Consider the following 14,595-nt stretch of genomic DNA (forward strand, 5'->3'; position numbering starts at 1 on the left):
ACTCATTAGCAAAAGCTAGAGTTCAATAAGGTTACAATTATGTTTGAAAGTTTTATAATATAGCTGTTTAATCCTTGAATAAAACAAGTGAGCAAAAGGTGAGTGATAATCAAAGTATTATGAGTTATAATCAAATGGTGGAAGATTAGGCAAAATCCAATTTGAAAAAGTCCTGAAATTGTGATAGAGTAATTGTGATAAAGTTTACGTTAAAAACTTTGCAAAAATGACAGTGTTGGAGTAACTCAGTGGGTTAGGCAACATCCCTGGAGAACATGGATAGATGCCATTTCTGGTCGGGACTCTTCTTCAGACTGATTGCAGGAGGGGGTAGACCAGAAAGGCCTCCAGAAATATGCTCCGATAGTAGTTGGTGAAGAGTACGAAGGAAGGTACTGCAGAGGCCTCAGATTAGAACAGTTAAAGAGAGTTTAATAAAAGGTACATGGAGTGAGACCTGTAGCAGATTGACAGATTTGCCAGGAAACCAACGAGTTCTACAAAAGCATGGACCAACTTTGCAATAAGTCTGGTGTGCCTTTCAGCACATGCAGGAGGGTGAGAGAGGGGGGTTACTTCAAATTGCACAATTCAATGTTCATATTGTTGGGTTATAAATTACCCAAATGGAATACAAGGTGCTGTTCCTCCAGTTTGCGTGTGGCCTCACAGAAAGGCCAGGATGGGAATGGGAGGGTAGCTAAAATGGTTAGCAAATGGGAGACCCAGCAGGCTTTGGCAGACACAATGCAAGTGTTTGACAAATTTGTCACCTAAAATTGAGAGTAGAAAATAGCACCCTTCAAGCTGCAGGGTGGAATAAGGTGCAGTCAAGATAACTGTGGGTTCATAGCAGACATCAGTTGGTATTCTGTCCATTATAATGGAGACCGAGAGATTTAAAAAAAGGGGCGAAAGGTGTCAAGAGATAGTCCAAGTGAATTTGTTTCCTGATGGGGAATGGAGGTGTAAAAGGACTGGATGTCCATGGTAAAGATAGGGTGACAGGTGCCTTGGAATTGAAAATGATTGAAGTGTTGAAGTGCATGCGAGGTGTGAAAAGCATGTACTTTGGCAGATTGTTGATATTCCTATGGTGTTTCACCCAAGTTTTTCCTAGAGCAGTCTTGGGACCAGTGATTTGCTGTCAATATTGTCTTTCGGGATCTGGCTTTTAATACAAACATGTTCCCTCATGAATGTGGGTTGGTTCCCAGTCCATAAGCTTTATGATTTACAGATTTCTTTGTCACGTGGTCAAGCATGAATTATTAACTTATTCCTACAGAAGAAAGATGTCATGGTCACTGGTACAAAATCATGCTTTGCCCTACATGGTAGACAGCTGATCTGAAGAAGTGGAATCCCTTTTGGATAATGTAGACCTCTGGATTTGCGTCACAATGTAGTATATGTAGTCAATTACAGTTGCCTCCATGGATATCCTGATTCCTAACAAAGTCCTACGTTCATTCCAATTTCTGTTTTCTGACAAAGTTTTCTGCCAAAGTGAGGTGCAAGTATTTCCAGTCCTAGCACAGAAGTTTGTGGCCATCAGGGAATTTGCAGCCACTGGCAAAGTGGCCCGTACCCTGTTCTGTGGTTAGAGTTGTGGCCGATCTATGTGATAGTTTCCTGATCATAACATTACTACAATGCAGATCATTTCTGCAATTTTTCTGACATTCAGATATGAAAATGACAAACCTGAACATGCTGGGTGAATATAACTTACTGTTCAAACTCCTTCTCACTCATATTTTCTTTGCTCCAGTAGCTTGTACTGCTCTAAATGCATTCACTCATTTTCTCCTATGAAAAAGATAACTAAGTAGCTACAGAGTACTTGATTCTTGAAGGAACCTCAGAATAGAGACAACAAGCTTCTCTCTCTGACAACTTAAAAAAAAAAATCAAATGATTCAATAATTCCAATTGATTCAAAGCATGTTTTAGCAGAAATTAATCAGCATTCAGTGCATGATTCACTTATTATGTGTATTGTGCTGCCCATATTGCACACCATACATAATACCCTACCAAGCCAAGCAGCCAGTATAAACCCCTGCTATCAATATGCATGGAATCAGCCGCCACCTTGGAAGCAATCAGCATTTGTCATTTAGAAACAATAGATGTTACACTGCTGAAATGTTTCTATATTAGCTAGTGATCCACAGTGAGTAGAGCAGCATCCATAAAGAGAGAAACAGAATCAACCTATTTGGTCAATAGCTATTAATAACCATCAATTTAATTCCTCAATGTTGCACAGCCAAAGGAGAAAAAATAATATTTATAGATAAGCACTGTTCAAAATTAAATCATATGTTTGAATAGCATAGGAGGTAATAAATAATACTTTGCTTTTTATATTCAATTATACTCATATATTGAAAACTTAATCTTACAACATATCAAGAGATAGTTTTATTGGATGAAATTTTCAACTAATTCAGTATCATTATATTATATTCTAATTATTGAGAGATCAGATGACATTACATAAAATGTGCTCATAAGCATTGGTGAGGTTTTACTTTTCACTGGTACTGATGAAATGAATGAATTGTTCAAAATATCTTTCCTGGCTTTAATCTTTGTTTTAAACTGAATACATATATTGAAATAAATCAAAATAAATTTCTTGAGCAATCCTATCATCTATTCCAAATGTCAACAAAAGGGTGAAATGTCACAGTCTGCTGTTAGCAGAATTCCCAAAACAGAAGATGCTGGCTATTAATTGAAGAAATGCTTTGACCAGATGCCAATTTTCTTCATGGACTTAAATATAACCCTTTGTGCATATGTAGATGTATTCATTAAAATTACCTTTGCCCTTGTCCTTTCATATTTGATGTCAAATTTATTCAGGGAAGGGAAAAAAGTGTTGCACTGAGGGCAGCTACTTGGTACTTTCAAATATACGTTTAACAAATATTCAGTCTTCAAAACATGAAGACTTGAGGAATTGCTGGACTGCATTATACAAATGGTATATATTGCAACATAGTGTGCCAGCGATGGAGAAAATGAATATATAGCATAGCGAATTGGTGCCATTCAAAAGGATTTCTTGAACCTTGATGGTGTTTAGCTTCTAAGGTGCTGTTGAAGCTGCACTCAACCAGCTGCATTACTTGTGCGTTCTTTGTCGGGAATAGGTTTCAGGGCATCCTAAACTGTGTCACTCATTTCCCTTCACCTTAAACCTATGGTCCTCGATTCACCTACTGTGGGCAAGAGACTGTGCATCTATCTGATCTATTCCTATCATGATGTTATACACCTCTATAAGATCACCCACTCATCCCCCTGCGCTCCAGCCGACTCAACGTCTGCCTATAGCTCAGACCATTTTGTCCTGGCAACATCCTCGTAAATCTTCTCTGTACCCTTTCCACCTTGACAACATTTTTCCTATAACATGGTGTCAGAACTGAACACAATACTTTAAATGCAGTCTTACCAATGTCTTATACAACTGCAACATGACCTCCCAACTTCTATACTCAAGATTCTGACTGATGAATGCCAATGTACCAAAATTCTTTTTGATCACCTTATCTACCTGTGACTCGACCTTCAAGGAATCATGCACCTGCACTCCTAGATCCCTCAGCTCTACAAAACTCCATTCATACCATCCACTGTGTAGGTTCTGCCTATGTTAGAATTCCCAAAATGCAACACTTCACATTTTCCTGTATTCGATCAACCATTCCTCAGCCCACCTGGCCAATTGATCCTGCTGCAATTTTTTACACCCATCTTCACTCTGCAAAACCACCCACTTTTGTATCATCAGCAAACTTGCTCATCTTGCCATGCATGTCCTGATCCAAATCATTGATGTAGATGACAAACAGTAATGGGCCCAGCACCGAACCCTGAGGCACACCACTAGTCACAGACCTCCAGTCCGAGAAGCAACCTTGCACCGTCACCCTCTGCTTCCATCCATGAGGCCAATTTTCTGTCCATTTAGCAATCTCTCCTTGGATCCCATGCGATCTAAATTCCTAAATCCCTGTCCTAATACTGCTCCTTAACTAATCTTATGTTATGTGATTACCCCCAACAGTCTTCCCCCTTCATATCATAGAAACATAGAAAATAGGTGCAGGAGGAGGCCATTCGGCCCTTCGAGCCAGCACCGCCATTCATTATGATCATGGCTGATCGTCCCCTATCAATAACCCGTGCCTGCCTTCTCCCCGTATCCCTTGACTCCACTAGCCCCTAGAGCTCTATCTAACTCTCTCTTAAATCCATCCAGTTACTTGGCCTCCACTGCCCTCTGTGGCAGGGAATTCCATAAATTCACAACTCTCTGGGTGAAAACGTTTTTTCTCACCTCAGTCTTAAATGACCTCCCCTTTATTCTAAGACTGTGGCACCTGGTTCTGGACTTGCCCAACATTGGGAACATTTTTCCTGCATTTAGCTTGTCCAGTCCTTTCATAATCTTATGTTTCTATAAGATCTCCCCTCATCCTTCTAAACTCCAGTGAATACAAGCCTCGTCTTTTCAATCTTTCCTCATATCAGCAAGATCATTTAATCTGTAAATACATTCTTTAAACTAAAGCACTACTTTAAATATGTCTGGTGGGTCCTGAACCAAAATGTCACCTATTCATGTCCTCCAGAGATGCTGCCTGGCCCACTGAGTTACTCCAGCACTTTGTGGCTTTTTTAAAACAAACCAGCACCTGCTGTTCCTTGCATCCTCACTATTTTATTTCTAAGAATCAGCTTAATTATGATTATAAATCTTTAGTATAATTTCATAGACAGCTAATGATCATAGTATGGAACACACTACACTTCAGATTGTCAAAGCTAACAATTAGTTAAACAGGAATATCAGTAGTTTGCACAATGAAAACATAATTGGTGTATGAAATCGGTTCACAAGGTCATGACTTTGAACAGATTATAAAAAGTGGTATAAGAAAATGCCAAATAGCCCACAGGGCCCACTCCCTCCGACACAGATGGTGTACAGTTTACACCATCAGGAACACGTGCCTGAGCTACATCATCTCTGGGGAAGCATAAAGGCATAAGTAAATTATTATGAAGACAACTCCTAATCTTTTCAGATTCCCTAAAGTAATCAAACAAACTCCAGTGGATTGATAACAACGTGATTATAATTCGACCAATGAACCAGTGAATATGTTCAAATGTCAGCACATGCTCAATGTTCTGTGGTTCCAGGAATTGCAAGCTTCCTGGGCTGGCCCGTCACAGATTGTCTCTAACAGGAGCTTTATTTGTACAAGGTACAGTAAGTACATTTTTAGTTAATTATTTTGGCAAACAAGTGAGCCAGTGATATTTATTAGGTACTGGTACTGCTGCTTAGTGGTTCTGCTTATTTAGTTTGGATCCCTGTTGTATTTACAGCTCGTTATATGGCAAACAAATTAACAAGGTGGCTGCTGTACCCATAAATTTTGTCACCTCCCTGAGAAACCAAAGTCTAGTAACTCCCCACCATATTTGTCACCCCAGAAATTTCCATAGCAGGTACTGACCGCCCCACCATCCAATGGATCTGTAGGAGATGCTATCTCAAAAAGGCAGCCAATATCAAAGACCCACATGATGGCCAGGCTCTCATTTCGCTTCGACCATTGGGAAGAAGGCACAGGAACCCAAAAAACAGGTTCAAGAGTAGCTACTCCCCAGCAACCACCAGGCTCTTGAACACTACACGCCACTAACCTCAGCAACTATCAACATCTATGGACTGTCTTGAATTGCACAAGAGGTTTCTTTTTTTTTTTTTGCACAAGTATTACCATTATTAAATTATGGGTTAAAAAAATATATTTATCCATGTGTTTATGGGTCTGTTAAGCTGCTGCAAGCAAGACTTCCATTGTTCATTGTCGGCACAATGACAATTAAACACTCTTGATTCTCTCTGAGGCTATTGACTGTTTACCAAATTATGGACCGCCTCGTTTGGGAAGTTATGTCTACAGAATCTACAGTTCTACAAAATAGGGCAGCACAGTGGTGTAGTGGTTGAGTCATTGCCTTACAGCGAAGAGACCCGAGTTTAATCTTGACTACGGGTGCTGTCTGTATGGAGTTTGTACATTCTCCCTGTGATCGCATGGATTTCCTCTGGGCTCTCTGGTTTCCTCCCACATCTCAAAGACGAGCAGGTTTGTAGGTTAATTGACCTGTAAATTGTCCCTAGGGTGTAGGATAGAACCACTGTATGGGTGATCATTGGGTTTTGTCCTGGTGCTCCAATTCTTCCCACACTCTAAAGACGTACAGGTTTGTAGGTTACTTGGCTTTGGTAGTTGACAGTGCTAGTGTACAGGGTGAACGATGGTCGGCGCAGACTCTGTGGGCCAAAGGGCCAGTTTCCGCGTGGTATCTCCAAAATCTAAGGAATAAATTAAAATCACCAAAATCTATTGCAATTAAGATCGTTACATTCATAAGAAAAGGAATAACTTTTTATTTTAGAGATCTGATTTGATGGATCAACTCACACCTATCTTACTGCCTAGTCTTGCTTTACTTTATCAGGATGCAGAGGATCAAATGAATTGACTCTCTTCATCAGCGAAGCATCTCGTTATGTGGGATGGGCTCTGAGCAGCACAAAGGCCTCAGGTGGCATCACTGACAAATATTTTTCATTAAACTATATTTGCAAATATAACTTTTGCACAAAGCTGAGCACGGGACACAAAATGTTCCCAGACATATCCTTCCTAACAATCGGCCTTCATACCTTCACTACTTTACCTCTGCTTTGCCTCTGGGGTCAATGGTGACTACAGTAGTTTACATAGATGGTCAGATAATACGGTATCTCATAGTCTGTGTTCACAGTGCATTGCATCAAGAAGGCTGGAGGCATTGCCAAGGATGCCTGCCAAACTGGCCATTCCCTTTCCTCTCTACTACCCTCTGAGTGGATACAGGAGCTTGATAGCCCTGGTGTCCAGACTTAAAAACAGGTTCTTCCACACTGCTTTCAGACCAGATAAACCAATAACCTCTTTCACAGCCCCTTCCTGCCATGTACTCTTACTCTGAACTCCACCTCATTAATTTATTTTGTTGTTGCATTTTCATTTTTGTATTTGCACTACTTCAGATTGCACTGCAGTCTTCACACCATTCTGTTGTTTTGCATTTTTTGGCTATATTTATTGATATATCTATGATTATCATTTGTACTGTGTATTTTGAGAGCTTTGTGCAATTAAGGAAACAGTACACTTAGTATATATTGCAATAAACTAAACTAACCTTGAATTTTGGCTTTTGGAAATGCTAGCCATTCTTGAATGTTATTTACAGAGGGATGTCCAGCCAAACATTATATAAAAACAGGCGTTGTAGGAGATGAGGAAACAGACACTGAGAAATATCTGCCCACCAGCTGTGTAATGGCATTAGGACTACGTCCTAAACTTCATATTCCATATTCTTGTTACTTTGGATGGACTTGAGTAAGGCATTTGACAAGGTCCTCCATGGTAAGGTGATCCAGAAGATTAAAATACACAGGATCCACAGTAACTTGGTAGACTGGATTTAAAATTGGCTTGCTATACAAGTCAGAGGGAAGTGATGGAGGGCTGTTCTCTGGGCAGAGGTCTGTGACCAGTGGTGTTTCACAGGGATCAGTGCTGGGACATCAGTTGTTTGTGACTATATGTAAATGACTTGGACGAAAATATAGATGGGCTAATCCTTTCAGAGGGGTGACCTCATAGAAATATATATAATCATGAGGGGTATGGATAAAGTGAATGCTCAGAATTTTTCCCCAGGGTAGAGGATTCTAAAACTAGAGAGAGTAGACTTAAGGTGAGAGGAGAGATATTTAAGAGGAGTCTCAGGGGCAACCTTTTCACTCAGAGGTTAATCCAAATCTGGAAAGAACTACCAGAAGCAACTATATAAACTCAAACAATTAAGACTTTTGAAATACTTTTGGACCAAAGAAGGGTTTAGAGGGTTATGGGTCACATGCAGGCAAATGGGAATAGCCCAGAATTCCAACTTGGTTGGCATGGATATGTTGGGCCAAAGTTTCCTTGCTTTATAACTAGTTCCTGCAGATTGGTGGGTGGGAATTTTAACATTATTGAAAAAAGAGGAAAAAAAACCAAGGAACTACTCTGGTTAGCAGAAAATCACTTGTGTGGAAATGTGAAAGGTTACGAAAAAGAATGAGATAACAGGATACTTAGGAAATATCACTGGGATTAGACAAAGTCAACATAGATTTATAAAATGAAAACCGTGTGTTTTTGAGGATATAATCAGTAGCAAAGATAAGAGAGAATTAGAAGATCTGGTGCATTTGGATTTTTAGAAAGCTTCTGATAAAATCTCGTACAAAAGGTTAGTATGCAAAACTGAAGTGCATGGTATTTAAGATAATGCATTGGCATGGATTGAATATTAGCTGATGCTGAAAGCACAAAGTATGAATATCTGGATCTCTTTTGGTATAGCCAGCAGTAATTACATGGGTACTGCAGGAATCAGTGCTAGGGTATTGCAGATATCAGTACATGGGTCTCGTTGTTTAGAACACATTTACCGATTTGGGTGAAGGAACAAAATGTATCATTTCAAAGATGGCTAGATGGCTGAAAACTGGGTGGAACTATAATTTTTGTAGAGGACACAAAGCGGCTTCAAGAGGATCAAGAAAGATTGAGTGAGAGGCAAAAAGGTGACATGAATAAATGTGAACTTATCCACTTTGGAATGAAAAACAGAAAGGTTGCATATTATTCAAATGACGTGAGATGAGGAAGCAATATAGAGTCATGGCGTTGTTTCGCCCAGGAACAGTCCTTTCTGCCCATTTTAACCATTGAGTACTCATCCAAACTAAATCCAATTTTATTCACCCCTCCCCCAAACTTCCCCAGATTTTATCACTCACCTCTACACGACAAGCATTTTACAAGGGCCAATTAAACCATCAACCTGCAACCCCCTGGGATGGGAGAAGAAACCTCCAAGAAACCTTATGTGGTTACACGGAGAATGTGTAAACTTGACAAAGGTAGCACTCGAGGACAGGAACCCAACCCTGTTACTGGAGGTGTAAAGTCACAGCTCTACTCGTTGTGCATCAGAAGATGTGGAGTCAGTATGGATAGAACTAAGGAATTGTAAGGGTAAAAAGACCCTAATAGGACTAATAGGAGGAAATCTTTTCAATTGCTTCCCCACCATTGATTTGAGGCTAATTTTCCTGTAATTCCCTGCATCCCCTCTGGTTCCCTTCCAAAATAAAGAAACATTAGCTACTCTCCAGTCCTCCCCCCCCCCCCCCCCCCCCCCCCCCCCCCCCCGTGGTTTGAGAAGACGCATAGATGTTTGTCAAGACTCCCGCAATCTCCTCTCTTGCCTCTCTCAATAATCTGGGATAGATCCCATTAGGTCTTGGGGATTCACTTTAATGCTCTTCAAAGTCCCAATACTATCTCCTTCTTAATTCCAAACTGTCCTTGCATATTAGTGCTCTCCACACTGATACTTTTCTCAATTTCCTTCTCCTTGGTAAAACAGCTGCAAAGTACTCTTTTAGTACGTCTGCTACATTCCCAGACTCCAAGTACAAATTCCCTCCTTTATGGTCTTACCTTCTCCCTGGTTACTGCCTCTTACTTTTAATGTTGGTAAAAAAAAGATGTGGGATTTTCTGTAATTTAACTCACCAATACCATTTTGTGTCCCCTTTTAGCCCTTCCAATCGCCTGCTTGAATTCTTTCACTTTTCTTTATATTCCTCAATGGCCTTGTCTGATTTCATGAATGCAAACAATTTTCACCAGCAAATCAAAGGAACTACCATGATTGCTCAAATGTGGGAATAAAAAAACAATTCAGTGATCATCTTTCAACATGAGACTTGCAAAATCCTGTTCAAATTATAAAGATCTATCAATAAACTCATGTATGTATCTTAGTGGGTTAAATAGTTTGCTACTGATTCCTCCAAAATGAAGTTTATGAATTTACATGCCCCAAATCCACTGACTATGCAGGATAAATCACCAAGGAAACCATAGTTTTTAAAGAGGCCAGCTATTTCATAGAAGGAAATTATTTAGTACAGCATTTTTGTCACTTTGGAATAGTCAGATATACTCAACCAAATTATAACAAGCAGCATAACTAGGAATGCAATAGTATTTCTATTTTTCATGATTTTGACAGGAAAAAAAATCCTCCATTGAGTAACGTTGTCATTCATCGCCACATCTGCAATGAAGTGCTCGGCCCTGCAGATTGGTTGATATTCTTTGCATTTGTTTTGCAAAGTAACAGTTAAATCATCAAAGTGTCATATGGTGATACATCTGTTAACAGCTCTAAATAAATACAACTCAAGATTTAGTTGCATAATGTTCAAGGAGCAAGATGTCAATATTTAGCAGTGTGTGTGTGTATTTTGATGGAAAGGAATATGAATGCACAGCAAAATTTCAAATATTTGAGGTTAGATTTAAATATTTGTTTTTGTTCAGATTCCAACAAGTTTGTCTGTTTACTCAGCAATCTAATAAATGGCACTGGAATTTACAGAGGCAAATTGACACTAGGTTAGGTGAAGTTTAAAAAAATGACCTAAATATAAATGCATTAGGGACCCAACAATCCTTAAGATATAATCCTCCCAGCTATTTCAAGAATGCATCCCTTTGTGTTCTAGTTCAGACTCGGTCACAGAAGGGAATATTTTGGAGCAGGAAACACAAGCAGCATCCATACGCTTGGTGCCTCCTCAGCTAACGTGAATGGCAAATCTGGATGATAGTACATTCCAAATCTTTAAACTTCAGATAACAACTTCCTGGGCTTCCAGAGAAATAACTGAAATAGCTTAAAAAATACTTCCTTATCATTGCTGGAAATCAAGCGTACATTTTACTGGAAGATCATTCACTTCACTTTGTTTACTTGCATCACGTTTGCTGGTAGAGTCCTAAATACAGCACGGAAACAGGCCCTTCAGCCCGACATCCATGCCAACCAAGATGCTCCATCTAAGCCAGCATTTAGCCCATATCCCTTTAAATCTTTTCTATCCATGCACCTGTCCAAATGTCTTTTAAATGTTGTTATTGTACTTGCCTCAATTACTTCCTCTGGCAGCTCGCTCCATATACCTCCCATCGTCTGTGTGAGTTGCCCCTAATTTCCTACTAATTCATTTCCCTCTCACCTTAAACCAATGTTCCCTAGTTTTTTGTTTGATTTATTGATTGATAGGTGCAGCTTTGAAACAGGCCTTCTGGTCAACCGATGTGTGTCGGAAGGAACTGCAGATGCTGGTATACACCGAAGATTGACACAAAATGCTGGGGTAACTCAGCGGGACAGGTAGCATCTCTGGAGAGAAGGAACGGGTGACATTTTGGGTTGAGACCCTTCTTCAGTGTCCCATTGAGTTACTCTAGCATTCTGTGTATCTTTTTGGTCCGTACCGATCAATGATTACCTATTCACACTAGTTCTATCTTATCCCACTTTCGCATCTACTCTCCATACATCAAGGGAAATTTACAGATGATAATTAACTGACAAAGCCGCATATCCTTGGGATGTGGAAAGAAACTGGAGCACCCAGAGGAAAGCCACATGGTCACAGGAACAACGCACAAACTCCAGACAGTATCCAAGGTCGGGATTGAACCCTGATCACTGGCATTGTGAGGCAGCAACGCCACCAGCTGCAACACTCTGTTGTTTTTGAGAAAAAGACTGTGTATTTACCCTATCTACTCCCCTCATGATTTTATACATTTCTATTAATATCAACCCTAAGCTTCCTGTGCTCCATGGAATAGAGTCCAAGCTTGCCCAACCTTTTCCTATAGATCAACCCCTCAAGTCCTGGCAACATCCTGATAAATCTTCACAGCACTCTTTCCAGCTTAATGACACAAATGCACAACAAAAGTATGAAACCACAGCATTGCATCTCCATCCTGTTAACATATTGGTCAAGGGGGATGAGATATTCCATGCATGCTAAAGAATTCCCTAAAAATGGAGAAACTGAAAAATGTAAGATTTCACAAAAAATAAGAATTTGCTCTGCAACCAACACATGGTCATTCATGATTGTTTTAAAGTCATTGGATGAAATAATCTCAGAGAATTGACACATATCATAATGAATATTAATTCATGTTGGATTTGAATTTGAATAATTTATGTATTTTAATTTTATTATTTTGTGTCCTTTTATTTGAAAATAACAAGATGAAAAGGTCACTGATTAAAGATATAAAGCATCTGAGCAGGAATAAAAAATACTCACTCTTGATAAGGCTGCATCCCTTTCCTCAACAACTGCATTAATTTCTTCAGCAGTTATTCTTTTCTTCCGCTCCCTGGCTTTGTGAATTCGATCTACAATTAAATCTCCATTCTTGTCAACTGCTCTCCTTGTATCAGCATTGTTGATTCGGTTCAGTAATTCCTGCAATGTCTATCAATAACATTTACATGATAGTTACACACGAATTTAACATTTGATTTTGCTAAGTTTAGAATTAATTAATGGCTACATGGAAAAGTACATCAAATATAATTATTTAGCTTTATAAAACATCTGAGATGGACATTTTTACAGTATCAAATTCATATTTTCTTACTTCTTAACTCTGGAAACCAACTCAATTGTGTCTAAGCCTCCAAGATATAAGCGTGACATTAAAAATTCTCCTTAGAGAATGGCTTACCATGTCATTTTCTTCAGGGTTAATATTTTCCAACCTAGAAAAGGGACACAGAGAGCCTAATCAGTAGCATTTCCTTAGCGCAGCAAAATGAGTTCACTTCCTAAATCTTTCCACCTCAAGTAATTTCATTCTACTAGTCTTTAGAGTCAACCATGACACTAAACATATTAAAGTGCCACCTGCTCTATCCATCCTCCAATAATGTTCCATATCTTCAGCTCTGTCTGCAGACTGTTAAGTTATTAATATTTACTGTTATATATGACTACAGGGATCAACTGTTCATATGTGCAGAGATGAAGGAAGAGCTGCTATGGTGGCAATACTAGCACTCTCATGGCATTAGCCTCTCCTGCCCTAAGACTTCATAAATCTATTGCAATGTCTCACTTCACATTTATAAAAATACTCTGGCATTTACACTAAAGGCTTGCATGTGTGTTTCTACCGTGGATTCTAAACCAAAACTCTACTAGGATACCTTCCAACACAAATAAAGTGTGTCTAACATGCAGATTTATACAGTCATATTTTAAAATAAATGAGGTTCACTCTGTTTTGTAGCATGCATCTGATTGCTTTTTAAATATGAGATAATAAATAGCATGCTATTTTTACCACTTTACAACACAATGGTTGAACAAATACAACCCTTTGCTTTGGTGCTGATGTAAGGTAGGCTTATACTTGTAACAAACAAAGATTCAGATTGTTAAAAATATTGCAATTATTTTCCCTTATAAAGATAAGTTCAGTAATTTAGTACAGGTGAGAAAAACTTCAGTTAACACATTTTAATCCACTTTTATGTGGAGACAACTTAACTATCAAAACGAATAACAAGTCTTGGTTTAGTTTAGAGATACAGCGTGGAAACAGGCCCTTTAGCTCACCAGGTCCGTGCCAACCACTAGTCTTATCCTACACCTTAGAGACAACTTACAGAAAAAAAATTAACCAACAAACCTGCACCTGTTTGGGATGTGGGACGAAACCGGAGCACCCAGAAGAAACCTACACGATCACAGGGAGAACTCCATATAGATAGCAACCGAAGTCAGGACCAACCCGGGTTTCTGGCGCTGTAAGGCAGCAACTCTATCGCTGTGCCGCTGGAAGCTCTATGGACTTTGTTTTGTTTTGCACTATATTATTTTTTTTAATTTATTGAATTTTTTTTTTAAGACAATAGAGTAGGCCATTCAGCCCTTCAAGCCAGCACCTCCATTCAATGTGATCATGGCTGACATCCCTAATCAGTACCCCGTTCCTGCCTTCTCCCCATATCCCCTGACTAGCAATGTTACAAAATTTTGAGATTTTAAAAATCAAGTCTGTAATTTATCCCATCAGATAAAGCATAAAAATAAGTTTAATTTGACACCTAATTCACTTTCATATCTCAAGTATTTAAAAAGTTATGGCCATTTTCATACTGGGAAATGAGCATCTTGTTCCCTATTGATTTTCTATGGACATAACAAAAAAGCTGTGATCGTGAACAGTCAAAAGCCCATAACTTTCTTAAAAATTAAGAGAACTGAATGAAATTTTCAGTTATCATAGATTGAAGCATTCTGAAACAAATATAAAATAATCTTACTTGGATGACCTGAAATTAAAGCATATAATTAGTTAGTTACCTAATTGTAGCTAATTTCAGACTTCAATTACTAGATCTAAACATCTATCCATTTCTTAATAAATGATTAACATTTTTAAATAGCCTAAATGTCCAAATAATATTCACAAATAATTCACAATAAAACATGATTTTTAAATCTCATTTACATTAATTTATAGGCCAAATGGAAGGAATTTAGTG

General features: G+C 38.8%; 1 protein-coding gene across 4 annotated transcripts in view; it reads right to left on the reverse strand.

Annotated features, from left to right (window-relative positions):
* Nucleotides 1–14,595, reverse strand: part of mipol1 (mirror-image polydactyly 1) — a 170,870-nt gene that overhangs the window by 79,146 nt on the left and 77,129 nt on the right. For all 4 annotated transcript variants that reach the window (XM_033027131.1, XM_033027128.1, XM_033027130.1 and 1 more), the window contains 2 exons: nucleotides 12,771–12,804; nucleotides 12,347–12,517 (listed from right to left, as the gene is read on the reverse strand). In XM_033027131.1, coding sequence (XP_032883022.1) covers nucleotides 12,347–12,517; nucleotides 12,771–12,804 — 205 coding nt within the window. The remainder of the gene's footprint in view (nucleotides 1–12,346; nucleotides 12,518–12,770; nucleotides 12,805–14,595) is intronic.

The sequence above is a fragment of the Amblyraja radiata genome, chromosome 9, assembly GCF_010909765.2.
Source record: "Amblyraja radiata isolate CabotCenter1 chromosome 9, sAmbRad1.1.pri, whole genome shotgun sequence".
Lineage (NCBI taxonomy): Eukaryota > Metazoa > Chordata > Chondrichthyes > Rajiformes > Rajidae > Amblyraja > Amblyraja radiata.